The sequence below is a fragment of the Ammospiza nelsoni genome, chromosome 16 (genome assembly GCF_027579445.1).
Source record: "Ammospiza nelsoni isolate bAmmNel1 chromosome 16, bAmmNel1.pri, whole genome shotgun sequence".
In the NCBI taxonomy this organism is placed as follows: domain Eukaryota; kingdom Metazoa; phylum Chordata; class Aves; order Passeriformes; family Passerellidae; genus Ammospiza; species Ammospiza nelsoni.
This window is the reverse complement of record NC_080648.1, coordinates 2,281,342-2,307,403: the sequence shown is the minus strand read 5'-3', so window position 1 is coordinate 2,307,403 and position 26,062 is coordinate 2,281,342. Positions and strand designations below refer to the sequence as shown.

At 41.7% G+C, this 26,062-nt stretch overlaps 1 protein-coding gene across 5 annotated transcripts; it reads right to left on the bottom strand.

The window, feature by feature from the left end:
* Positions 1-463: 463 nt before the first annotated feature.
* Positions 464-26,062, bottom strand: MATR3 (matrin 3). Of its 5 annotated transcripts, none has more exons than XM_059483873.1 (16): positions 25,985-26,035; positions 17,142-18,223; positions 12,801-12,862; positions 12,204-12,245; positions 11,835-11,938; positions 11,502-11,552; positions 10,775-10,827; positions 10,186-10,311; positions 9,453-9,578; positions 9,102-9,272; positions 7,728-7,859; positions 6,489-6,532; positions 5,633-6,023; positions 3,708-4,101; positions 3,005-3,126; positions 464-1,529 (listed from the first exon to the last, which is right to left on the bottom strand). In XM_059483873.1, exons 2-16 carry the CDS (start codon positions 18,030-18,032, stop codon positions 1,479-1,481), a joined length of 2,760 nt encoding a protein of 919 aa, XP_059339856.1. In that variant the 5' UTR covers positions 18,033-18,223; positions 25,985-26,035; the 3' UTR covers positions 464-1,478. The 5 variants fall into 5 exon arrangements, with proteins under 5 accessions (XP_059339856.1, XP_059339855.1, XP_059339858.1 ...); XM_059483872.1 differs by lacking the exon at positions 25,985-26,035 and adding an exon at positions 25,624-25,895; XM_059483875.1 differs by lacking the exon at positions 17,142-18,223 and having other exon boundaries at positions 25,985-26,062.

The window sequence follows — 26,062 nt, the reverse complement described above, 5'->3', positions numbered from 1 at the left end:
CAGCTGGAAAAACAAGTTCTCGAGGCTTGACTTGCACACACACAAAGTCCTGTGTCTGCTGGGTGTGCCTGCTTTAACTTCAGCAGCATTCAGCCTCCTGCATGCCAAACCCCTTCCAATCCTCACTGGTGGAGGCTCAGGCTGGAAGAATGGGCCCCAGTCTGTTTTGTCTGCATGAATGGAATGTGGCTTCAGCTTTGATGAGAACACCCCAAATCTCCAGAAATAAAAGTGTCAGCAGAATATATCTACCAGGGTTTTAACAAGTGGTATTTTAATTTGTTTGGAAATGCAAGAGGGTTTAGGGAAGAGAAAGAAGAGTTATGCAGGAAGCTGCTGAAGCACAGGTGTTAAAAACATGCACATTTTAAAAGGAGAGCTTGAGTTTTGGTGTGGTGACATGACACAGGATAGAGTTCAGCAGACACACTGGTTAACATGCCAAACATCTCTAACAAATCACTGTGGTCTAGCTTTGTTTATTGGGAATCACTTTAGTAACCTGAAGTCACAAATAAGCAGTAAATAACAAAAACTACAGATAAACACAGGTTACACATGCAAATTCCTGTTCACATCTCACATGTGCAGGTACATTAAATGCACAGTTCTAAAGAGTCTTGACAAAACCAAGTTTTAACAAAAAAAAATGGTGTTAAAATGCAGGTATGAAAACTTCCATGTGAAGAATATAAAGATACCTCTGTCCCTTTTAGGACTCCAATGCTGCTTTTGATATACCAGAGATGTACGACAGCGACAAGATTCAAGTAAAAGCAGGAAGAGCTTGAGGAAATAATACTGGTCAGAGAATGGGCATTTACTTCTCACTAAAAATACACGGAATAGCTGAATAGGAAAGTCTAGCAAGAGCTTAGGAAAAAAAAAATCACAAAGTTGTAAAGCTGACTAATCACTAATTTTCCTATTTGCTATAGATAACAGCAGTGACATTAAAAGAAACTGCAATTCAACATTTAAAAATGCAACTTACATTTAACGACTTTTCCAAAGTGAAATGCAATGACAGCCTTACACTCAAAATTAAACAGCGCTAGGCTCAGACCAAAATACGGAATGTTCTAGATAAAATAAAAATACAGTATTACTTTTCATTTTTTATTCAGAATGGAATTGAAAGACAATTTCTGAAGCTTGAAAGTAGTAAGTTTCATTTAAACGCAGTTTTCTTCTCATAGATGAGCTTTCCACAAGGGTGCAAGATTTCTTTTTCTGTAATAGCTTGAAGTGTCAAATGAAAAGTTGTTGCCATTCTCACATTAAGAACAAACTGTTGTCATTAACTTAACTGCATATGCTTTTTGCTACAACATTTAAACACATGAACAGACCTATAATGCCTACTGTATCTCACTAAAACAAAAAAGAATACAGTATCTCCATCTACTACTTGTACTGCTTTTAAAAAAGATTAACATTAAAAACAAAGCCACGTTTTCCTTACATCCTTCTTTTTTTTAACCTTCTTTCTTTTGCCTGAAGTCTTCTGCCATTTTATCCAGAATTTTCTGTTGAAAGAAAGCAGTTATATTGGGGATATATTTAAAGAGTTTCTCACAGGCACAACATAAAGAACAAAAACATAAATCCAATTTCCAAGTTTAAAATCTGTGAGCATCAATTGCAATTGCAAAGGTCATAACCAACAAGGCTGGCACTTCTCCCCACCCTGGAGTGGAGCTCTCCTTGGCAAGCCAAGGGAATTCCCTCCCCTTTTGTCATGGACTTGTGACTGAGCCACTTACCCGGGTGGAATCCGCCCTCTAGAGAGGCAGGGACACAATAGCTCAATATCTCCCTTCCCTGAAGAAGGGTTAATTTGGAAGTCTGAGGAATTTGGTACCGCTTTGGTGACATTTGGCAGCAACATCAATTCACCTATTTCATTCTCCCAGCTCTCCAAGAAAAGGAGACTCCCATCTCCAAGCAAGTGTCACTATGAAACAGAAGCTGCATTCCCCCCTTCCCTCCCCAATTCCAAACCCCACCACAGTCACACAAATCACCCACAAGCAGCTCACTGACCATGGAAAAAGCAAAGCAAATCATGTTTCATTCAAGTAATAAAGCTCCCAAATTAGCATTTTCCCCCCTTCCCTTTTTACATCAAGGCTTTAATGTCCCATAAGCAGGTACCTCAATGGAAAAAAAAAAAGAAAAAAGAAAAAAACACCATGGTGATGGATGAGGTGAATTTTCTTCCTACAAGATCCTGCATGGGAATTGATTTTCTGATCTACTCCTTCACAGTATTTGGTGACAATTTCTGTGCCATCTGCCTTCCTGGGCCCTTTGTTTATTTGGGGGTTCCCTGTTACTGCAAGAAGGCAAATGTTTGAATTATGAGGTGCCACATTCTCCTTCTCTGTGGAGCCCTTGGGGTTTGCTTTCAGCTCAGGGATCAACTGCCCTGCAATGCATTAATGTGACACTGCAGGACTATCAGAATTCCTCTGGGATTGCCCTTTCCTGGAGGTCATGTTTGCAGCTCACAGTATGAGGTTACAGCAGCAGCATTGTCACTCATGCCATGCAATCATGTGATACCTCATCCACTTAGAAAATGGAAAAAGTGCTCACAAAATCAGAAGTTGCAAAGGTTTTTCCTTTTTTAAACATATAAAAGCTTCATCTTAAGCTTTGTTGACTGGTTGAAAACATTCCCAAAGGGACAACTGGAAGGGATCTGGGCCATCTGTATTTACTCTGCATCACTACTTCTAGGCCTGGCCTTATTCCAATTGGAATTCCCTCTTTAATCCAAATTTACAAGATGAAAAAAAAATGCTGGAGCCACTCTTTAAACTGTGTATTCTGCATACTGTTTTCACAAGATGATGTTTTGGAGAGGTCTATCTAGAGTTGAAAGTGAATAAGCCAATTTCCACTGCCTGAAAGGTATTTTTATTGTCAGTCCAGTCTCGTTGAGCTCTATTCCCCAGAAAGAATCAAGCCATTTAAAATGAACAAGTTTTTGCCTTACCTTCAACTTTTGATAATGAGGAAGGCTGCTGCAATGGGTCTTTTTTGCAACATCTTCATTTGTGTAGAACAGGGAACACAATTTGCAATAAAACCCTGTTTTGGGTACCACATAATTCACACCTAGAGGAGTAAACACCACAAAATAAACTAAGAGATCTACTCTACATCATTTCTTTTAATGTCATATGTCATTTCAGCTAAATCTTAAAACCATAATTCACTTTACATTAAAAGCTACTTTATCTTTAAAAGTCTCTGTTTTAGTTTAGTCAAGGAGGGGCCTAGTAGTAACTAAATATGTGCAGTTTTTTTTTTTTTTTTTTAATTTAAAAATCAATCTTTTGGTTTAAGAGTCCATTTTATTAGGTCCTTCAAGAACTCACAACGTTTTGTGATCAGTTTTGGAGTATTTAATATGACTCTGAACTATTACCACTGTTGTGCTAGCAATTGAATTTGTGTTGCTAAAAGATACCTCTGTCAATTTCTGCCTAAGGAAGGGGTTATGAAAACTCTATGAAAAGAAGGAATAAAGGAAGAAAGTACTGGGTTTAGGGCAGGAGTGAAAAGGGGGAGGAGGGGAAAGCCCTAAAATGAAAGGCTATGGGGCAATGTATCGCCAAAAATAAAAGTCAGATGAAATGAGAAATGCTACTGCGATGCACAGAGACATTTTGGAAAAGAAACGGAAACAGCCTTACCAACAGGAATGTTTGGCTGGTATGGCCCAATCCTAAACTCATCTGGGACAAGAGGTTTCTCCAGAACACTCTTTGTTTCCTGCTCGCCCTGGGGGTCTGTGCTTTCCTGGGTGCTTTTCTCAGCATCCTGTGCTGTCGTAGCATCAGAACCTTCAACACTTTCAGCCTTGGCGTTCTCCTCGCTTTTTGTTCCGTTTTCTAACGTTTCACTCTCCTGCTCTGGCTCCTCAATCTTGTCCACCTTGATCTCTGCCAGGCTGTCCTCGCCCTTGCCCGCAGCCTTGGCAGCCAGCCCGGACTTGCGCAGTTTCTGGTGGTCGGAGTCCTCCTCGTCGCCCACCTCGTCCAGGGTGACGAAGCCCTCCATGCTGCGGGGGAAGCCGCCCACGTAGCGCTGCGGGGACAAGGGGCCGTGTCAGCTCAGCCTGAGTGCTGCCCTCAAACTCCCTGAGCTTCAGAGCACAAATACATCCCCCAAACTCCTCCTGTGAGAGCTGCCTTGCTCACTCACTCAAGGTTTAACCAGCTCTTTCTGTACCCCACTGCCCCCAGAATCAAGGGTTCCCAGTCGCAATGAGTTTTTTTTTTTTGCATCTGGAGTGGCCACTGTTTCACCACAGCAACGTAATTTCAACTTAAGAACAGAGCCAAAATCACTTAAATTCTCAAGATGAAAGTTCTTTTAACATGAGTACCTTAAGTGAAAGTAATTTTGGAGTGCACAAATTTTGTTTCTGAGAATCCCGCAAGATCCTTGAATTCATGGCCTGAACAGAAGGCAAAACCTTACAAGAACTATTGTCTCCACTAATGATATGAAAGTTCATCATCCACATTATAACAACCACTAAAACACAAACAAAACCCAACCCAAAGCCACCAACCACCCAAACTGTGAAAGCCTCTCAAAATCCAGGTTTCATTAGAAGAGGCACTGTCTAAATTCAGAATTTTTGGAAATGCTCCTGCTGATATGGAGATATCACTATTCCACATACTTAACAGCAACTGAGAGCAGGACTGAGGCAGCATCAGCTTTGTGAATGTGGGTTTCAAAGAATAAAGTTTGGCTCTGAAGCAGTTTGTCACAGCCAATGCCCACATACCAATAAGGAACACTAAGAAAACTGGGAAATGCCATTTGCATGGCCAGTATCCATCTCAGCACCATTAACCAGGTTCCTGACAAGGATCCCCCAAAACTCAGATCCATGCACATCTCATTCACTAATCAGGAACGTGCCTTTCTTGCAAAACAACATTCCAAGTCAACAAATTACTACAACTTTGCACACTACTCCACAGAACTGAGTGTGATTAACAAAGCAGGCAGGACATAAAAACCACAAGAGTGTGGGATATGTGGTGAGAAAAAGGGAATTCACAGCAAGTAGCTTGTGACTGGAAACACCTTGAACACATTTCTTGTCTTTCTCCAGTGGGAAAGGGGCCCTGGCTGACTGCAGATGGCCCCAACTGCCCCTCAGTTTAAGGTGTAGCTGTACATCCAATTCTGTCCAAGCCCAGATTAGCCTCAAGCTCCCATTCCACTATTTTCGAACATAATTTCTGGCTCATGGGTAACTGCAGGCAGTTTGCTGAGAAACTGCTTGGGAGAACACAGCTCCTGGCTAGAGTATTAATCAAAAAAGGGGTGAAAAGCAAGCAAATCCCCAGCAAGCAACAAGGGTAGAAGCCCCAAAATTAAAGCTTCTGTCAAAACAGAATCAGGGATCTATAACTGAATCCACGTGCAAGTTACACCCAGTGAGATCTTCCATTTTCTTCACAGAGCTTTAACACCTGTTCCTCTCCAGACAGGTGTTTTAAAGGCCCACAGAGGAAGGTCTGCACCAGAATGTACATGGTGTGCTACCTAAGTTAGACAGGGCTTCCCCCACTCAGCAGCTCACTGTGTGAGTTACCTTTTTAAGCTTTTTCTTGGCTGCTGGAGTGGTTGCAGCATTGCCCTCAGTTTTTACAGTTGCATCATCAGGCGTGTCCTTTTTTTCCTCAGTAGCCACATCACCTAAATTGGCAACATCTGCATCCTCTCCTGCTGAGCTGCCACTTTCTAACAGTGCTGCTGCCTCCTCCTCATCCACCAGCAGCTCATCTTCAGACTCCAGGAGTAAACTGGGCTCATCTTGCTCTGTCTGTTCCCCACTTTTGGCACCTGAAGGCTCAGCAGCATCCTCCTGTTTCTCCTCTTTTGCTTTTTCTTCTGTATTGCCACTTTCAGGTTTCTGAGCAGGTTCTGTTTTGGACTTCTTATCACTGGGAGAATCTTTGCTGTCTGGGGAATATGTTCTCTTTCTGTAAAGAACAAAGAACATTGCTGCTTGTAAACCTGGAGAGAGTCCAGAAATTACTAAAGAAAAAGATCATATTTCTTTAGACAACCCTAGAAACTATTGTGTTTCAGTTCAGAAAATGGAAAGCTGAGGGAAACCCTGAAGGACATCATTCTTCAAACATACAAAAGGCTGCTCCAAGGAGAAATTATCCTTACAAGACAGGACAACTGCTTGTGGGTTTAAATTGCAGGAAGGCAAGGCTAATTAGGGACTGCAAAGGATTTCCTGAGGAGCCTGAAGAGGCTGTGAAATCTCCATCATTAGAGGAAGAGGGTGGGTAGCATATTTGAAACAGTTAATCTCTGGGCACAACCTCCAGCCATTTGATCTCAAAGGTTGCCTTTTTTGTATTGTTTCTATACTCTGTATAAGGTATTTTCATATTTCCTTTAAACAATATCATGCTTTAACAATAGGAAATTACCTGGTTTTATCCTTTTTCAGCAGTTCAACTCCTTTGTTGGGAATCTACAACAAAATTTTAGAAATCTGTGAGTCACAGCAGATTATGACTTACACAACTGCTGCAGCATTAATTCAGACCAGAATCCAATCCAGCCAAGTCCTTCCAGCTACATTAACCCCCAGGAGCTCTGTCCATGTCACCCACCAACTGATCAGTAAACCTTTATTTCATGTCAGACAGGATCTGACCAACCTAGAAATCCCCTGCCTGTATTCACAGTAATTATTCAATACAAAACAAATGGGATATCCTGCTCCAGAAAATTCACATACAATTCTTGGTTTGTTTATGAACCAACAGCATGTAGTGCAGGCACTGGCACAAATCAGTCCTAAGCTGTACTTTTTTCCATCATTAATGAAAACCTTTAGCAGACTCCCATCACTTGAACTGTTTATGAATTACTGAACAGGAAATGTCACTTGTAGGCAGTAACAAGGAAATCTATTCCAATTGCCTCTAAGTGCTCATTTTGCTGCACTACCATGTGCATCACTAAGATTTCTTCAAGCTCCACAACAAAGCTGATGTTTCTAGGAGACAGCCTGACACTTCAGATTTCTCCTACTTTCATTATCACAGGACTTTATTATTATCACAGAATATTCTGAGTTGAAAGGGATCCATAAGGATCATCAAGTCCAGCTCTCCAGTGAATGGCCCAAAAGGGTTGAACCCACAACCTTGGCATTATCAGCACCATGCTCTGACCAGCTGACCTCCTCTCAGTTTTCTACCTACTGTCACAGTCTGATGAAGAACCACCTATAATTGCATGGATATTACCCTAGTGTTATGTAAAAAAACCCTTCAGTCAATCTTTCCCTCCTTTATATCAGCTGCACAGGCAGAGGTGCAGTTCTAATACATTGTAAGTTTTCACAAACCTTCTTCATTTTCAAAGATGAAGGGGAAAGAAAAAGGATCCCACATTAGAGAATGTTCTAAATGGAGTAATTTTAATTAAAATCTACATAATTTACTCTAAAATCTGAATTATAGCAACTGGGTTTAATCTGAAAGGAATATCCTTTAACTTGTCTCATAACACCACACTCATGCCAAGTAACTGCACTTGAGGAGCCAGAAAATATCACATCCAACTGTTCAATTTTACATGCAACACTGAATTTTCAATAAGCAATGGCTGTCATCTACTTCCCTTTACATGTTCAACTACAATTAAAAATTCCTTACCCTTAACACCAGTTTCTTGTATTTTTCAGATAAATCCACTTTGACACATCTGCCTTGGAACCAAAGGGCTTTGTTGGCACAATGCTCAACCATGGCCAAAGCATCTTCTCTGGTCTCCATCTCAATGAAGGCCTGAAAAGATTAAAACACACATTACAAAGGACTCTGAAACACACAACACTTTTCCAGGCAGTGATTTAACTTAAAACACAGCATTTCCAAATACTGAAACAAAATCATGAGGTTTAACTACATCTATCCTCACCAAACACTTTAACATTTACCCAAGTGCTCTACAAACCCCAGCTTTTCCACTCAGAACATCTGTCCCATAGACAGTTCTGAAATTAAACAGGCATTCAAATAATCTGCCAAAAAAGTCACCATAAAGTAAAACATGATTTAAATAAAAAAGTATCAGGACAATGAAACTCTTATTTAGTGCTTATGTACCTGGGAATTTCAGGGTAGCTGTGAGACTACCTCAGTATTTTATTTTTGGTTTTTGAGAGAAGGCTGAAACAGAAAGGCAGCAACTGCTGCTCCTCCAGCTTTGTGAGGAGATCTCATGAGGCTGCTGAATGAGCTTTAAACCAACACATCTGGGTTGGAGTATCCTTGCCAAAAAAACTGAAAGCTGTTTCAGCAGCCAACTTAGACAGCAAAGGGATTTTGTTTTTCCAGTGAAAAAAGGTCAGGGAGGACTTCCTAGGGGTCACACAATAGTTCAGTAATTTTTCACTTCTCAAGTGTGGCATTAGGGGATTCAGGCACCCATCTCTTTGTAAGAGCAGTAGAACTTTCTTTTTTACTCAAGAGAGCAATGAACTGGGACAGTAAAGCTTAAAAAATTAGAGCTAAATAGTTTAAACTCCTGTATATTTATAGAAACCTTGACCATGCACATCCAAAGCATTTCACTACACACATGCAATGGTCTGTCTTCAAATCTTTCTCTTCCAAGCTAGAAAAGCACAGTAGGACTGCTTTTGTTTAAAGAATGAAAAATAAAGGGTGAATAAAAGAAACATGTAACAGTGGAATATATTTATGTTTCATAGAAAATGTTTTTTCAGCCCTAAGGAAACAATCCCATGGGTTTTTCAGCCCTAACAAAACAAGGCTCCAGGCAGGAATCTGCATAATCCAGTAATTCAACTTCCTTACTGAAATACATTTGTTCTGTTTTTAAAGCAGTTCATATCCCAGGGACATCCCACAGGAAGCTCCAAAGCAAACCCCTGACCTAGACAGACCCTGGGTCATTTCCAAACCTATGCCAGAGCACCAAGTCCATATATGCCCCAGGTGAAGGTGTAATTTTTTCCCAGTTAACCCCCCTTCAAGGCCTGCCCCAGGATTCCCCTGCTTCACCTGGCTTTTCATTCTCATGAGGATGTAGTTCTTGATCTTGCCATAGGGCTCAGCCAGCTTGAGCACGGCGTTGTCGGAGTAGCCCGAGTGGGGCAAATTGCTCAGGTGGATCACACGACCGAGCTCTGGTTTTGGGGGCTCAGTCTTTTGGTCAGGCTTACCCTCAGGTTTCTAAGATTAAAAGGGAAAGGGTTTTTTTAAGATCCATATAAAAAATATAGTGACTGTTCCTTGATTAATCTGATGCACTGAAAAGTACAGAAATTAGGAATAACTAAAATGCAGCAGCCTCATAACACTGACTGCCCCAAATTAAAATAAGGCAATGCTAAAAAAGCAGAAGTGTTTTACCTTTATTCTCTTGTATTTCTGTGACAAGTGGACTCTGACTGGTTTACCAAACACCAGGGCAGGTGTTGTTGAATAATATTCCACTGCAGCCTGGGCATCTTCAGTGGTTGACATTTCAATAAATGCCTGAAATCATACAAAATCAAATTAAGTGCTGTTCTTTCAGGAATCTAATTTTGTTTCAAATTTTCAAGCTCTTCCATGCTTCCTTATAAAAATAACTGCATCAGAAATGAAAACTGCTTTTTGGTTACAACATGAACTGACCTGCAGAACTTGGCAGACACTTTATTTAGGTGCACAAACAAAACAATTTTGTTTGTTTACATTCCACCTAGATTTGGATTCAAAACATTCAATTGCTTCCTGCTTTTTCCACTTCTACAGTATTGCTTTTTTTCACACTTCAAAATAAGGCACACTCCATAATACAAACTAAGATCAAGTAAGTTTTCAGATAGCTTTCAAACAAGAGCAGAATGTGGTGTTGTTGAGAAAGCAATGAAAACCAACCAGGAGGATTTTCCAATATACAAGTGAAAATGCAGAAATGAGCATTGCTGGAAACACTCCTTTCCTTTCCTTTCCTTTCCCACATGCCCCGATGCCAGATGTGCCATCTCAGTGGGTGGCTGAGCAAGTCCTTTGCCAAAAACAAAGCTCAGACAGTGACAGGAAGCCCAGCAGACACAGCAGCCAGCCCCACCAGCAGTGCCCTGGGACCCAACCTCACCTCATTGATTTTGTTCAGAATCAGGTGATTTGTGATTATCCCAAAGGGTTCAACAAGCTGCAGCAGCTGATATCTCAGGTTCTTTCCCCTCTGGAAATCCATGATGTGCACAACTCTGCTTGTTTCCTGTTGAACACACAGCATGAGAAATCCTGAGTACCAACAAACCTAATTCGGCCAAGGCTCTGCTCTACTGGTGTAACTGTTTAAGTTTCTAAAAACTATTTTTAACTATCTTCACTAGTGACCAAAGGATGCATCCAGAAAAGGCACAGAATTTCTATGGATTTCCAGAGCAAGATGCCTGCCATGCCAAAGCTCCCTTTCCTTAAGTTCATTTCCCACAGCTTTATGATAAAGAGAACCTCTAAAGAAGTTCTGTACACTTTTGGAATAAATATTTTGTAGAGTACTCAACACAACAAACTCCCAATCTCCTGCCAAAGTTTCAGTACTTCCACACAAATTTTAAAATCTCACTTCTAAAGACAATCAACTAATTAAAAACAAAATCCACACCTTAAGCAAACACAGAAAAATTGTACAACAAAAACGTGAGTTAAAAAAAGGAAATAATTTCAATACTAACCACTCTGCCCTTCTGCATGTGTCTGGGTCCTTGCATATTTCCATTTCCAGCTCCTTTAAGAAATTAAATTAATAAACAATCTTAGTTAAATCTGTAAGACTGGGATTAATGTGTCTCATCATGAGTTCTTAAAAGATATGTCACTTGTAATACCAGAGTGCGATCAAGTTCTTAAAACTAATTATTTCATTGCACTCTAAAAAGGCTTTTTATTTATTTCAGAGCTCTTGTAACCTGGGGTCCACACATCACCAATTCAATCACAATACCCATTAAAAAAATCCAAAAAACCAAACACAAAAAAAACTCCCTTTCAAATAGTTTGGCCTACAGTTAAATCTGAGATACTTTGAAAAATTAATTATGTTATTTTAATGTTATAAAGTATGAATGCATCTATAATCTAAAAAGTGCAATATTTGTAAGTAAACATAGTAATGTGTAATATTTGTAAAAAATTGTGTAAAAAAGTGTAATATTTGTATGTAAGCAAGTAAAATATTTGTACTCTGTCAGGATATCCAGGTAAATTAATTAGTTTTGCTCTTTTAGTTATTTGAACTATCTAAAGGTAGGAAGTAAGAGCATCAGGCAAGAATCTGATTCTTAACCTCCTTTCCTGAGAGGAAGAGGTTTGCATCATCCATCTTCCCACTTCTATTCCAATTTATTTCTCATATTCACTTGAAAATAGGGGGAAAAAACACTTAGGACACTGAATTCTTACCAGAAAACTGCACCAACATGTAGCTACTCAGAACACAGACAGAAAAATCTCCTACATAGGAAAAAAAAATCCAAGTGCTCAACACATGTAGATTAATCTCAGTTAAAAATCCCCAGCCATAGGGAGGTGGCAGCTGGCAAAAAGGTGAAGTGTGGGAACTCAGTACCAGTCTTTAATCCCACCACAGCCAAAGTATTTTAGCTCTAGTGCTGAGAAAAAGATTTTCCTTTACTGTTTGAGAACACCAGTGACAAATTAAAGCAAGAATAAAAAAAAAAAATCACAAAACCCCTGAAAATAAGCCTGGTGAAGGTAGGTGCCTGCTGAGGTTACCTCTGGGCCCAACAGGAGGTCCTCCAAGGTGGAATGGAGGTGGTGGTGGTCCCAAAATTCCCGGTGCAGGGTTTGTAGATTGCTGCAACATAAAGGGATCACCCCTAAAAAAAAAGGAGAAAACACACTGTCATTTTAAACCAAGGAACTGTGAAGCTTTCATTCACAAAACACCCTAATTTCTGCAGAGCTTCTATGCACACAACTCAGGCTACTTTTACTGCTGCCCTTCAGATGGACAACAAAGGGAGGAACCCATTTGAACAAAAAAAAAAAAAAAAAAAAAAAAAGCTGTTCACATAAAATGTTAGGAACTCCCTTTGCTTCAAATAAACAATTATAAATACTTCAAAATTAATTACTACTTACATTCCATGTCCTGAATCACTGTCAGGATTCCATTCTGGGTATCTTAAAAGAAACAAAATTAAAAGAAAATGTAAGAAACATGCCATCTCCTCTAGCTGTGTAACACAAGCAGCAATACCTGGAGGTGTAAGACAGCTGCAGCACAGGCAACACTCCAGGCCCACTGCCAGAGCCATGAGCAGCTGACAGAAATGCTGCTCTTCAGGACAAACTCCCTACTCTGTTTGCATATCTGCCGGTTTTACAAGAAAAATGTACAAGTGGTATCAACAACTACAGTTACAACAGATTCTCAACTGCTAAGTTCTAGCTGTTACATATACATCAGTAGGATTCCAAAGCTATGAACCAGGATCCCTTTTTGTCCTGAAGATGCTCCAAGTTGCTTTTATCCCCTAGAAGGCACAGTAAGTTTTCTAAACTTGCTTTGTGCAACTGTTATTTATAATCAGGGAACACTGTGAGCTGGAAAGGACCCCCAAGGACCATCCAGCCCAGCTCCTGGCCCTGCACAGGACAGCCAGGAATGGCAGGGTGTGCCTGAGTGCTGTCCCAGGCTGAGCCCTCCTCCCCAGTTACTGTACTTCCAGTTCATACATTTCGAGCAGCAGCTGACAGCGGCGGCTGTGAGTCGCTCCATTGATGTGATGGTTCCACTCCTGCACAAAGTAAACAAGGCACAATTAGCAGCCACACAGGGCGGCCCTTCCCACAAAGTCATGGCCTACAGCAGCGTCTGCTCTGCTAAGCTGCAGTTTTGCAGATCCATAGAATGGAATCTGTGCTGGTGCTTTGAGGAGACACTGACACTGGACCTACCTCTTCTCTGCTAACCTGGCTCAAAAGGTGCCTGATGGGAACGGGGCTGCTGCTGCCTCAGAGTGCAAAACTCCCTGGAAAACTCCAGCCCAGGCACAGAGGGCCATGGCAGCCTTTGCAACTGAAGGCTGTTTGTATCTCTTCAGGCATTGCAGAATTTCCTCTACTCTGCTTCATTCCTCAGATTTCTACAGATTATTATGAAGTAAGACTCAAATTTTTAGAACCATAAAGAGGCCAAGAAATTGCACGGAATTCAGAAAGGAAAGACTAAAAGAAACCTAAGTGCATAGCTAGGACAAACTACAAATATATAGGTGAAATATAAAATATATGACCACTTGAGGGGAATAATAAAAGAAAAAAGCAGATCTAAACCAAGATGGTACAAAGGAGAAGTAATGAAATTGAACCATATTATCCAGGTAAAACCCCTCCTGGTTCTGGTTTAAGCACTAGAAAGGAATGAGGGATTTCTGCTTTTTCTCTGCAGACCATTTTAACTACAAAGGGAGTTACTTATTTTAGTGCCTGAGCTCTGTATCTTTATACTCTTACAAGTACAAACACAAATCTGTGCTTTATTCACATTTGTGAAGTGACAGAAGCTCTGGAGTTTCCCTGCTGCACATCTGGGAGCCACAGCCTGACCTTCACTCTGCTGCTCCTCAGGGAAGAAAAGCACCAGCAGAGATAAACAGGGGGGAGAGTTATTCAAGAGCCTTGGGGCTGAAGGTTTTCTCCAACTGAAGGTTTTTTCTTATCAGCCACATTTTCAACTATGAACACAAAGTGCACTGGCAACTGCTTTATGCGGCTCTTCTTAAATGTCTGCTTCTGCTCAGCACCCACAAAGGATTTTTGCCTAATCCCTTATCTTTCCAGATTTTTGGTCTCTGCCACACTACAGCAGTCCTGGATACAATGAGACATTCCCAAGGCTCACTGTAGTGTTTCCATATGTTAAATGCCTATCCTGCACTTCCTACAAAGGAGAAAAATCTGGATTTAAAGTCTCTCATAAAGTACTACAATATTACTCCATGATGCTCCTGACATGGAGCAAGATGAAGTCATCCCTTTTAGCAAGATGTAAAATGAGAGCACCACTTTTTCTTGTTAACTGCACAAGATGTACGCTCTGCAACTATAAATAGGCTGGCAATTAGGATGAAAAATACCCACCAAAAAAAAAAAATCTATGAACCATTCAATACAAAGTTTCTTCAGTTCAGTACCTGCTACCAAGTGTTAGCATTACACTCTAGAAAATAGTCCTTTAAACCCTAAACCCCTCTAAATTCAGGGGCTGGTTCCACCAGACATAACATGCTTTGAATCTGTCTCAACACAAAACTGATGTAGAAGTTATCTGCAAACCACAAGCAAAGTTTGGGAGATTTAATTCTATTAAAATGCTTTCCAATTGGCAGAAAAGGGGGATGTGATTGCAAGTTCAGATTTCTCTTCTCCCCCAGGGAACAATGGCAGCTCATCTACAATAACTTTTTATTACACAATTCTTAATCTGGATTCCCTTTGCTGCCTGCACCCATTTGGAAGCATCCCCTCCCCAGAGTTTTGGGGCACCAGATTATTTGTATTTACAGGAACTCTTTAACACAAAGGCCCCAAGCTGAGAGAGAGAAAACCTGAACTGAGTTTCTGGAAAACCCAGATTCCCCTTTGGCTGGGTTGATGCAAGCCAGAGGACACTCTGTTCCTCAGAAAATGAGGCCACACTCGAGCACCTAATTTTAGCCAGCCCTCTCCCAGGGCCACAGCCAGGTTCTCCCTCTGAGATGTACCAGGTTCAAGCACTTCACCTCCAAATTCATCTGCTCAGGTTGCATCAGCCTTTTTGTCTCTGGCAGGAAAACAATCCCTCCACATCTAACACCTCATTCCCTGATAAAGGGATCAGGATTGACAAAATGCCTGAAGAACTGGGGCACGATTTACTTCACAGACAGAAAATAAACTTCATCTTAAAATATACACACATCAAATAAAGAAGCAATTAAGAACATCACTAAAATTTTTAAAAAATAACACCAGAAGACTACTCTGCCAATTTAATTTACACTAAGGATATTTAACACCTTGCTTGCATTTTAAACACACATAGCTTGATCAAACACTTTTTAAAATCACCGATATTTTTATTTGGAGGTGGGGAAAATGATATTTTGTTACTACAGTAATAAATTTACATAGTCCCAGCTATGAAAAGCATTCCCTTTCTGCTTTCCATACATTTCGGTTCAAATCAGATTACTTTAAAAGTTATGTTTTACTTGATTTGATTTTGTGGGAGACACAAAATAAGGAATTGTGTAATGGTTGGGTATACAAAGCAGAGGAAAGAAGGAGAGAAAGAAAATTCTTGTGGTGACATGATTTCTGAAATCAGAAATAAAGCCTCGACTTGGGTCATAAGAACCAGATGATCCAACCACAAGTATTTTACTGTGTACTAGCAGTTTTAAAGTCAGAGTATATTCCTAAAAAGAAAAAATCTTTTACATGTTACAGAAGAGGTCAGCCACTTAGGTTATGCTGTTAAAAGAATTTGGTATTTCTCATACCTGGAAAGGTATTTCCATGAGGATATCCTTTCATTAGATCTGCAGTCCAAAGCACACTAAGAGTCACGAGCCTTTAAAATAAAGAGCTAAAAAGACCCCTACTTACAGGATTACTGGTTGCCATCTTCAAGGACCTCAGAAGTTAATGTTTTCAATCTAACCAAATGAAGTCCTTTTACAGAACTGAGCATGGCAGCTAAGCTGTTAACACTTAAAACTTTAGTGAAAATAAACGTCAAATACAGGAGACGAGAAACCTGGATTACTGTATTTTGTATCAAAAGTAATTAAAGCAACACAAGTTCATAAACTGTCAGATCAGGTGGAGCCATACAGCTTGTGCTCTAGAACTGGTTTGATCCTTTCCTTGCAGGGAAAGAATAATTCTTGTGTTTCAAAAAGATCAGATGTACAGAACAGCACTTTTTGAGAGGTAACTGTAAAGAAATGGTTAGTAACAGCAATTCCACATTGTATCAATTTTACAGTAACAGCATGTATTATGTTTTCAATTGAAGGCCTTCAAGCTAATTAGCCACTAATTGAGACAAGAGGGGCACTGTATTAGCCAATTAGCCAATTAAATTGCCTAGTACACTGGAAATCAGCAAGATGAGTACATTGGAAAAGGTGAAAGTGAGAAGGCTCTGAAAACACCATCTGAATCATGTTGAGCAACCTGCTCCCTTTGCAGAGCTGCACTAGGTGTGGATAACTAAGAGGGAAGTTCCAGCATCACCGAACACACCCGAAGATCCACTCTACTCGTGAGCCAAGTAAAGAACACTACTAGGAACACAGAGCAGGATACTGCAACAGCAGACTGATTGCTGGGAGAGTCTACAGGGATAGATGCAACATGTGACAATAAAAAGTGAGTCTGAAGTGTTCTAAGAGAGTTGTGAAAAAAGGAGAAAAATGACGACAAATTTCAGCCATAGTATGAGATAGAGTGTTAAAGTGAAATTAAAAAGGCAAGAATGAGCTAATCTAAAACGTGGTTTTTACTTTTGCAAATAAGTTCCAGGGCTCTACATTAACTCTTTCCCTCTGGACAGGGAAAAAGCAGAACTGTGCAAGAATGCATCTTAACTACATATAAATCAGCAATCAAGACAGATGTGGAGGAGAGCTGAAACTAGCTTCCGGAATGGCACAGTAGATACACTGCAAAAAAACCCCAAACCAACAAAAAAATACCAAAACCCACCCCAAAACTGCTTGAATGCCAGATGTTTGTGGTTAAGAGAACATGTAGATGTAAAATATAAACAAGATACCCCAGTAGATGATAGCTGTTTGACTTGAAGTTAAGCAATCTGGGCAAATAAAATACATTAATGTAAAGCCCTGGTTTACAATGTTTGTCAACAATTACCTTGCAAATAAACCAAGTGCCTTTTTCACTCTCAAACCAACTTTCAGATCATTTCAAAAGCAACCAGGCCATAGAAATAATTAAAGAAATAGGTAAAAACAGAACAGATACTACAACGTAAAGGAAAATAGAAGTATCTGGTGCATAACTCACCTTATTAGAATGAACTGGCATATCACATATAGAGCACAGATGGGGATAACCCTTCGGTAAGAATCCATGGAAGTCTTCAATATTGCTATTTGGAGGAGCACCTCTCTTTTTCTCAAAGAGAGATCTCTCGGGACCAGGACCACGACCCATTCTGTCATACTCACTGTCAAATTTATGATAGTTATGCGAAGTCTCACCATAAAAAGATTCATCCCTACACCTTTCTCCATCTCTCAATCTGTCATCTTCATAATCCATTCTGTCATAATAACCAGATTCTTGAGAACGACTTCCATGGTCATAGTCAACCACTGGGTTGAGACTAGGACCACGATCATCAAAGCTATCTCTTCTAAAATGCCTTTTTTCTTCCCAATCATCCCTAGGTACTCTGTATGGTGGTTCCCGTGTGGATGATCTGCCATCTCTACCATAACCTTCTTCAGCTCTCCTCCTTTTAAGTTGTAGAAGGATCTGAGGCAAGTTTTCAGGAGTGATCTTGTCCTCTGGATAGCGACTCAGTTCATCTAAGTCTCTAGCAGACAGACCAAAGCTGGCCAAAATGTTTGTGGCCTGGTCTGCATCTCCACGGTGCTGAGAAGACAAAGGGAGCGGACCTCTACTTCCAATGTTAAATATAGACTGCAAATTATGGGAAGAGGTACTACCAGAAGACAGTGCACTATGAGATCCTTGTTGGTTCAATGAAGAACTCATTCCAAGATTCATTAAGCTAGCAAGGCGTGCAGTACCCTGGTTCATCCTTCCAAGAGATGCTGGCATATTTAAAGACTGGGTAGCAGCAGCAAGAAGGCCTATTCCTGCAGAGAGGTCACGCCCATGACCTTGTGAATCCCTACTCAGAGATGACTGCTGGAATGACTTGGACATTGTAGAACTAGAGCTTGTCTACTTTATGGATCAAAAAATTCTTTTTGTTTAGTTTTTTTTTTTTTTAAGATGGCTGCAAAGAGAGCTCACACTAGAAAGCTAGGCAAACTTCACTTCAAAAACGGTAACGCCAAGAAAGAGGATCAATAATGACTGCAGATCTTCTTCAAGCTGAGAAACACCAGACAATTCTGTAGAAAAACAAGCAGTTTTAGTCATAAATCCCTTTAAACAGATGCAGTTTTAAACTTATGCATCATGTTGAGCTAAAAAACATTAAAGATCTCAATCTTACAAGGCTTTTATCACATAACAGATTCAAGAGGTACCCAGAACCTACATATATTATTGCAGATAAAAATACAGTAGTGTTTCCTATACATACTACTCTTCTTCCACAAAAAGCTACTTTCACACTGAAGAAAGGTGAATTTCAGAAGTTTGTGATGTCTGAAAGCATCTATAAAGTTTACTGACATGTAAGTCTTGATCTCTGGTTAATGGCTTTATTCTTACCCTACATTACTGTACTGTGTCTGTGAGAAGAACACAAAAAACTTAGGCCCATAGAATCCAAGATGACTTTGGCATATAACACATATTTGAAAATGAAACCTCTAGCACCACAGAACAGGACGAAAGGAAGTTAAAAGTAACTGAAGTTTGGGCAAAAAGTTTCTGCTATAAGATCTGTAAATAAGACCAAACACAATATTCAGTCTTTACGCAGTAAAATTCCAATTACTGATGTGAAGACAGATGTGAACAAGAAAAACAAGTTTTACATTTTGCAGGAAGTAAACAAGACCTCTTGTTCCAATTGCAGTTACACTGCTAACAGCATTTCTGAAGGGATTCTTTACTCTGTTACATGGCAGCTGTGACACACCAGCCTGTACTCTCAGACCTCAAACTAAACAAGGTCAGGCTTAGTGCAGGGATGGGAGACCCAAGGAAAACCCTGCTCCTGCAGGAAGAGACCCCAGTGAGTCAGGAGATGGCACCACATCCCAGTGGCACTGGGGCTGGCACTGACACCGTGACCACCTGTGGGAGTTAAAGATCCTAAACCACTGCTCACAAGAGAGAGGTGACTCTTTGGTGCCCCACTAAACACTGACCTAGCACTCCAACATTAGGTTCAACTGCATTTACACAAAGTTCTAACTAAACAATCCATTAATATCCACAGCATGCTGCAATGAATACATTTCATAAAATGTTCTTTCAGGACAGAGCAGGAATAACTGTAATACTTCACCCCATCCTCCTCCAGCCTTGGAACAGATACACAAAGTTCAAAGCAATTCAACACGTGAAAATATTCCAGCAGGAATAATCTGCTCCTGGGTCCCCAACACTGCCAGTGTGGGCAGAGCAGCTCTGCCTCTCCAGCAGAGCCACCGAGGAGCACATCAAACACACAATCACTGGGAAAAGAAACAGGCACAGGCTGCACAGCTGCAAATGAAGTCAGCTCCCAAGAGAACAGGTAGTTTGGGGAGGAATGGAAAGGACAAAATGAAAGCAAGGATTTTCCTTGAAGAGACCAGCTCTGCAGGAGGCAATGGCTCTTGTACTGGAAAGAGAAGGAAAAAGGTCAAGGTTAGAGGTCTCTAGCTCCACTGCCTGCTCAATACACAGCCTGTTCCAACACTGCACAAAGCTGAAAAGCACTTGGGTTTTTCTCAGTAGCAGCATGTCACAAAACTATGCATTTATGTAAAAAAAACCAAAAGATTCCCTGAAAAATACACAAAACACACATAACTCCTACAACTCCACCTTTGCCAACTAACTTCTTTATACAATTTGCTACACACTCTGTTATCAATGCATTTAAACTCATCTCAGCTACATTTTTAAGATTCAAATATGCTGGAGTCATTAAAATGAAGCTTAACTGTGTGACATTTGTTAAGAATAAGAGATTGAGAAACATGGGTATGAAAATAAGTTTGAAAGTTCTGAGGCAGAAGACAGAAAAACACTGCAGAAAGCTTCAGAGGAAAACAGTAACACAAGAACAGAGGGGGAACATACCAGGTGAATTCTGAGGGAGATGTCCCAGAGAAGGGGGCCACACTGGAGGACACCCGAACACAAAGCACTGAAGAACTACATTGTAAAAATCAAAACTCTTCTGAGTTCAAACAGAGAGGAACTCTAATATTCACCTGGGTACCATGCTTTTATCTTACATTCATTCAGTGTTCTTTGAAGTACTTTTATGACAATTTTACAAGCTAATCCTTACTCATTTAATTTTTACACCTGAATTTCTTCCTAGTTCATTCACCCTCTTTCAGAAGGGTTTGAAGCTGAACTTACTGGGTTCTTCATAAAATCAGGTATTCCAGAGGGCCCTCTGAGCTGAGCCAGCAGGAATTCCACAGATACCCCTGTGGTCAGGACAGGCTCACTGTGTCCTGCTGTTAGTGCAAGGACCAACATTATTCAAGTTTCCACCAAATCAGGAAAGTTCTCCACTTTTGAAAAACACCCTTTATCTGAACAAATGCTCCCTAATCCTCCTGTCACAGCTGTCAAGTGGCAGTTCATTGTGTGCTGCTGCAGAGATTAGCAGGGTGCAAACCCCATGGCACCCCAGGCTGGCAGGACCAGGGCTGCAGGACCCGATGGTGCCATGCTGAGACCCCACTGCAGAGCTTCACAGAACCACACCCAGCTCCTGCAGCTGCAAACACCCAGGGAAGGGGCAAAGGGAAAATAAAAACAGGAAAGATGGCAGAATAACCAAGACAAAGACATAGAGAGGGACAATCTTATGGAAAAGCATGAAGTGGGACAGTAAGACAAGTGTATGATGAAGACACAGCACAAGTTGGCAATTGGTACTAGTCAGGAAATGCCCTACATCCAATTAGGTACTTGAGTACTTAAATTAACCAGTTTGAATATCCTCAAAAAACCACTATTTATCACACCATCATCTTACAACAGCTGCTGCACTCCACTCCTAACCAAGCCCATCCTTTAAGACAACAGAAAGAGGTGGGGAAGAGCTCTACCCTCACTCCAAGGATGTTTAACTTCCACAGGGTCAGGTTTAACGTGGTCCTAAGGCAGCACTTGCTGTGCTGCTGATTCCATCCCAGTATCTGATGGGGACAGGTTCCCATGGAGCAGGGCCAGCTTTTGAGACAGGGTGCCATCAACTGAGTCACAGCAACAAGATGGGCAGGACTGAACAGAGCTGCCTGAGAGCCAGACATGAATTAGTTCAAAGTGTTGTGCTACTTGTTCTCCATGAAATTTCAGCTAACTGGGAACAGACAGCCTTGCAGGTAACACCTTTTTTAAAGATCTCTGGGGAAAAATTTGGCCATATTAAGATTTGAAAATATATATTATCAAGCAATCTTGAAATAAGTTGAAAGTCAAAATGTTATTAGATTTCCAGACAATGAAAACAATTTGTATCTACAAGTTGCAAAAGAGTGTTCTATAAAGGCAGACAACAAAAATAAGGAATTTGAATCCTACAGAGTACACTGTTATCAAACAGAGCCCAAAATGAGGCTGATTTTTAAACACTGTAGAAGGTTTTTCTCTTAGTGTAAATCTGAACATATCTTTTCAATAAAGCTAATGAATATGAACTCTTGCTCCAATATTAAGTTTGACCTGACAACAGTTTAATTCAGTGAATTTTTGGAATATATTGATCATGCTGAACACAATAACCTCAGCTTGTCACCTTTTATGGAACACAAATAGGCTGAAAATAAGTCCCCAGCTCCCTGTTCCTTTTGCCACTCTCAGGGGGTTTTAACTTATGCAGAGTTACTGTAATTTTAATGGTAATCTTGCTCTTAGAAGAACTCTTTTTTTACCCATTCCTCTTCCACTATTTATAAAAAAAGTGTTAAAAATTACAAGTAACTGTTTTCACTTTCTAGTCAGCTTCACTTTCACTTCAGAACACATTGAATTAGAACAAATAAATCAGGTAAAAAACCAAAATTTTATGGTAAAAACCTGAAATTATCTACAAGCTGAAAAGCACACCCTCATTTTGTAACAACACAATGCTTTTGCAGACCGTACACCCTTGGGAAAAAAGTACCACAGAAGTTTTTGGAAGTCTGCTCTTTATAAACATCTATAGGTTTTCCTTATCTCTTACACATCATACTCTGTGTGGCAATCCCTTCTGCCATGGGACAATTCTTCTGCTCCTTGGCAAAACTGGCTCCAGCACATCATGGCAAAAAGAGCTATTGAGGGAAGAGATTGGAATTTGGACACACAGCCCCCCCACGCTGGTCTGAGAATTAATGGTAGCAAAACCAAGAACTTGCAAGGAAATTGGAAGCAGATGTTGTCTAGTTGCTGAATGACCAAGTACAATGGATCTCAAATCCAAGGGATTAACTTTTGGACAACACAGCAAAGGCCACTGCATTGCCCAAAGGCAAAGGAGGAATTGCCCAGCTGCCTCAGAGAAATGCAGATTCCTGCTCATTTCAGCTGCCAATACTCAGAGTGGTAATTTATTTAGTATAGCTGTTCCACATGCAAGAAAAGCACTCATCTTGCTCAAGCCACCTCAAAGGTCATGCCTTCATGAAACTTCAGGAGCACCTGGCACACAGGACTCACGCTTTTTCTGGGCACAGATTAACCACTCTGCTTCAGGCACAACAACTGGAGGAGTTTCAGTTCTTAGGATTATGTTTCTCTTCATCCCAGGGACTTCCTGATCAGAGGAACACAAAATAATCTGAGAGTTGAAGTGACTGTAACAGAGGATTGCTTCAGAACAGGGAAGTGTGACATCTGAACAGAACATTTACAAATGGGGAATTCAAATGACTGGTTTAGCAATTAAGAATCTTTAAAGAACTTACAGTTTTCAACATCTGAATGCAAAAAGGAACATAAAAGAGATTGGTTTCCTATTTCTGTTCATTATGTAATTTAATAAATTCAACCAGGCCTCTCATGTAAGAGGTGCATTTTAAAAGTGCATTTATTCCTTTACATAAACAGAAGTAGAAAAAAGAAGACTCAAGAACAAGAGAAAGAAGGCAAAACCCACTTATTTTTTGAAAGGGAAAGAAGTTTACACCCAGAAACAAGAGGTAACTGTTGTCACTGTGGTGACCACACCACAAACACCTCTATGGCTTCCAGCCATTCCTTCCCACTGCTTTCAATCCCAGGGACACCTTCAGAGCCCCTGCTCTCCAGTAAGAAGATGCACACAGGCTCCTAAAGCTCCAAAAAGCTCCATGGAGGCACTAACAGAGGGGCTCTGCCAAAACCAGTCTGTGTGGAATGCTGTGGGGTTTTACTGGGAAACTCCAGCAACAGAAATGTGCTCCCATGCACAACAAGGACACAATCCTCCTGCATTCCCAGCAGCTGTGGGGACCAACAGCCCCTCAGACACCAAAATTCTGACATCAACCCCAGAACAAATCACAGAACAATTTTTACCATTAAAAAAATTAAAAAGAAAGAAAAAAAAAAAAAAAAAAAAAGAAAAACCTCACACAGAACAGTTGTGTGTTCTGATCTGGTAACCTGAATTTCCATCTGCCTTGAGGCATTTCCAGGGCTGGGATAAAATCCTGGTCTTTCCCAGCTGAAATCCTGCTTGAAGTTGCAAGAAGCTGCAGAGAAAAAAATCAAAGAACTGTTTCACTGGTTCAGTGCTCAAAATAAAACCCCTTTTGTTGAAATTATAACTGCACAATATGGTATTTAAACACTCACAAACTAAATGAGTTCAGAAATATTATGAAGTATTTGCTTTTGTTTTCAAGACTTGTTGACTCAGAGAGCTGATGAAGAAAGGAAGCAGCATTAAAAAAAAACCTCATAAATGAACAAACTGAATGGAAATAATTTAATTGCAGCTCTGCTTGCAACAGCTTCTCTCCCAGATTTGTTGAGCCACCCAGAAGCCTCCTGAGTATTACATTATAAAATACCTTTGTATTCACCAAATCTCTCAGCAGAGACATGTGCAATCACAGCAAAGGGCAGCACACAGCTTTTCCAAATTTCTCACCCAATTAATGAGTGCTTTTATTTAAGTGCAGTTTATTCCTGAGTAAACCAATGGTTATAATATAATAGCTATACAAAACTTCAGTCTGGAGCCCCAAACACTGACTCTTCTTCCCCCCTCTTGAACTGATTTTCAGTTTTTATCTTTAGGAACATGGATATCCACATTTTAAGGACACATTTAGGAATTTCTCTGGTGTTCTTTTCCCATCACTTAGTTCCAGGATGTATGTAACACCAAGTGCACAATGTAGAAGTACAAACACTGACTTATCACTTCACAAACACATCCAAGGTCTGAGTGCCAGTATCCTCACTCAGAACTCAGTAATGAATCATTCTGGGAAGTTTTTTTGATAAAATTCAAGACAGAAGTTCAATAATTTCTTGGGAATACAATAAAAACCTTAGTATGTTCCACTACATGTTATAAAAGTAATTTACCATTTTAGCACATTGAAAACATGAAATATTAACGTTTCAAATAGGAGAAGATGAAATCACTGGATCAATAGATTCTTTGTAAAGAAGCTCCTGAAAATGCACCCTTTTCTTCTCCCCATGAAAACTACACAGACTGCTTTAAGAAACTTACATTTTCGACCAGAGCTGCTCCCTACTTATCTGACTCCAGGAAATCAGGACCACCTACAGTTCAAAAAACCTGAAGAATTTAAGGCTGAGTAAAAAGAATGAAGATCGTTCAGCAGTTTGAACCACTATTAGATACTTTTTTCCCAAAGGTCTGCATCGTGGAAAGAAAAACAGCCACACATTTGGAATCTGAGGGATGGTTCAGCTTTCTTTCAACAGCGTAAATGCCTCATTTATCATTTAACAAAGCAGTTTTTCAGGCTCCCAGAAAGTTCTTTTCAACTTCTGGAGGTTTTCAGAATAGGTGAACTTTGTATCTCATTACTCTGACTCTGAAAGCAGTGTGTGTACATTAAAGAAACGGAACGTTATCAATCCACCAGGAGAAGAAAAAAAACACCCCCGCAGCTTGATTTGTAAGCACAGCCTGAATTATATGAAAGTGAAACTGAGTAGAAAGAGGGGTCAAACGGCTGCCTGCACTGACAGGATTCTTGTTACTCAATTCATTAATTCTTAAGGCCAGATGGACATCAAAACCAGCGGTTTTAGGCTCTAACGGCGTTTAGAGGTTAAGGAAGGAGGGAGGAACAGGGCCGGCAGCGAGGCCGCGGCTGGAGCGGGCAGGGAGCAGGGCAGAGCTCCGGGCAGCGGAGCCGGGCCACGGCTGCAGCGCCGAGGGCCCGAGCGGGAGCCGCAGTTCCCGGGCCCGGGGGGCGGCGGGGGGGGTCGGGGCTTTGTTCGGGCCCGGCGCGGCCGCAGTTCCGGCTGGCGGCGGGCGGGGGCGCCCCGGGGGCCGCGGCACCGGCCGGGCCGGGCCTGCGCGTGACCGCCGCGCGCCGGCCCGCGCCCCCCCCCGCCGCGCGCTCCCGCCTCGCCCCCCACCCCTCACGGCGGGGCGGCAGCCGCACGACCCCGAGATGGCGGCGGGCCGGGGGCGCGGCGCCGCTCCTACCTGCGGGCCGGCGGGGACGCAACGCGGCGGCGCCTCCCGCTCGGTGCGGCGCCGGCGGCGGGGGAAAAGGGACGAACGGACGGACGGCGGGACTGAGGGAGGGACAGAGGGACTGAGGCGGCTGCGCGAGCCCCGCGCGCGCCTCGCCGCGCTCGCGAGAGCACGCCCGCCCGCTGCCCGCCTGCTCACGTGCCCGGCGGCGGCCGCCCCGCTCGGCTCCGGTATCGCCTGTGAGTCCGCGCCGCTCCCGCCGCTGGCCGGGACCGCCCGCCCCGCCCGCCGTGAGGGATGTGGGGTGTGGGATGGGGACGGGGAGGAGGCGCAGCCGGTAGGGCTCTCGCGAGAGGTAGGGGCCGCTCACCGTGCTCTCGCGAGAGCGCCGCTGCACCGCGCGCCGCCAGCCCGCCGCCCGCGCCCCGCTCATTGTCCGCGCTCCCGC

Coding starts and splice junctions, on each gene's coding strand:
- MATR3 (XM_059483873.1), bottom strand. CDS start 18,032: ATGTCCAAGTCATTCCAGCAGTCATCTCTGAGTAGGGATTCACAAGGT. Junction 12,246..12,800: donor TGTCAGCTGCTGCTCGAAAT/GTATGAACTGGA, acceptor GTTTCTTTTAAG/ATACCCAGAATGGAATCCTG. Junction 4,102..5,632: donor CCAAGAAAAAGCTTAAAAAG/GTAACTCACACA, acceptor TTGTCCCCGCAG/CGCTACGTGGGCGGCTTCCC.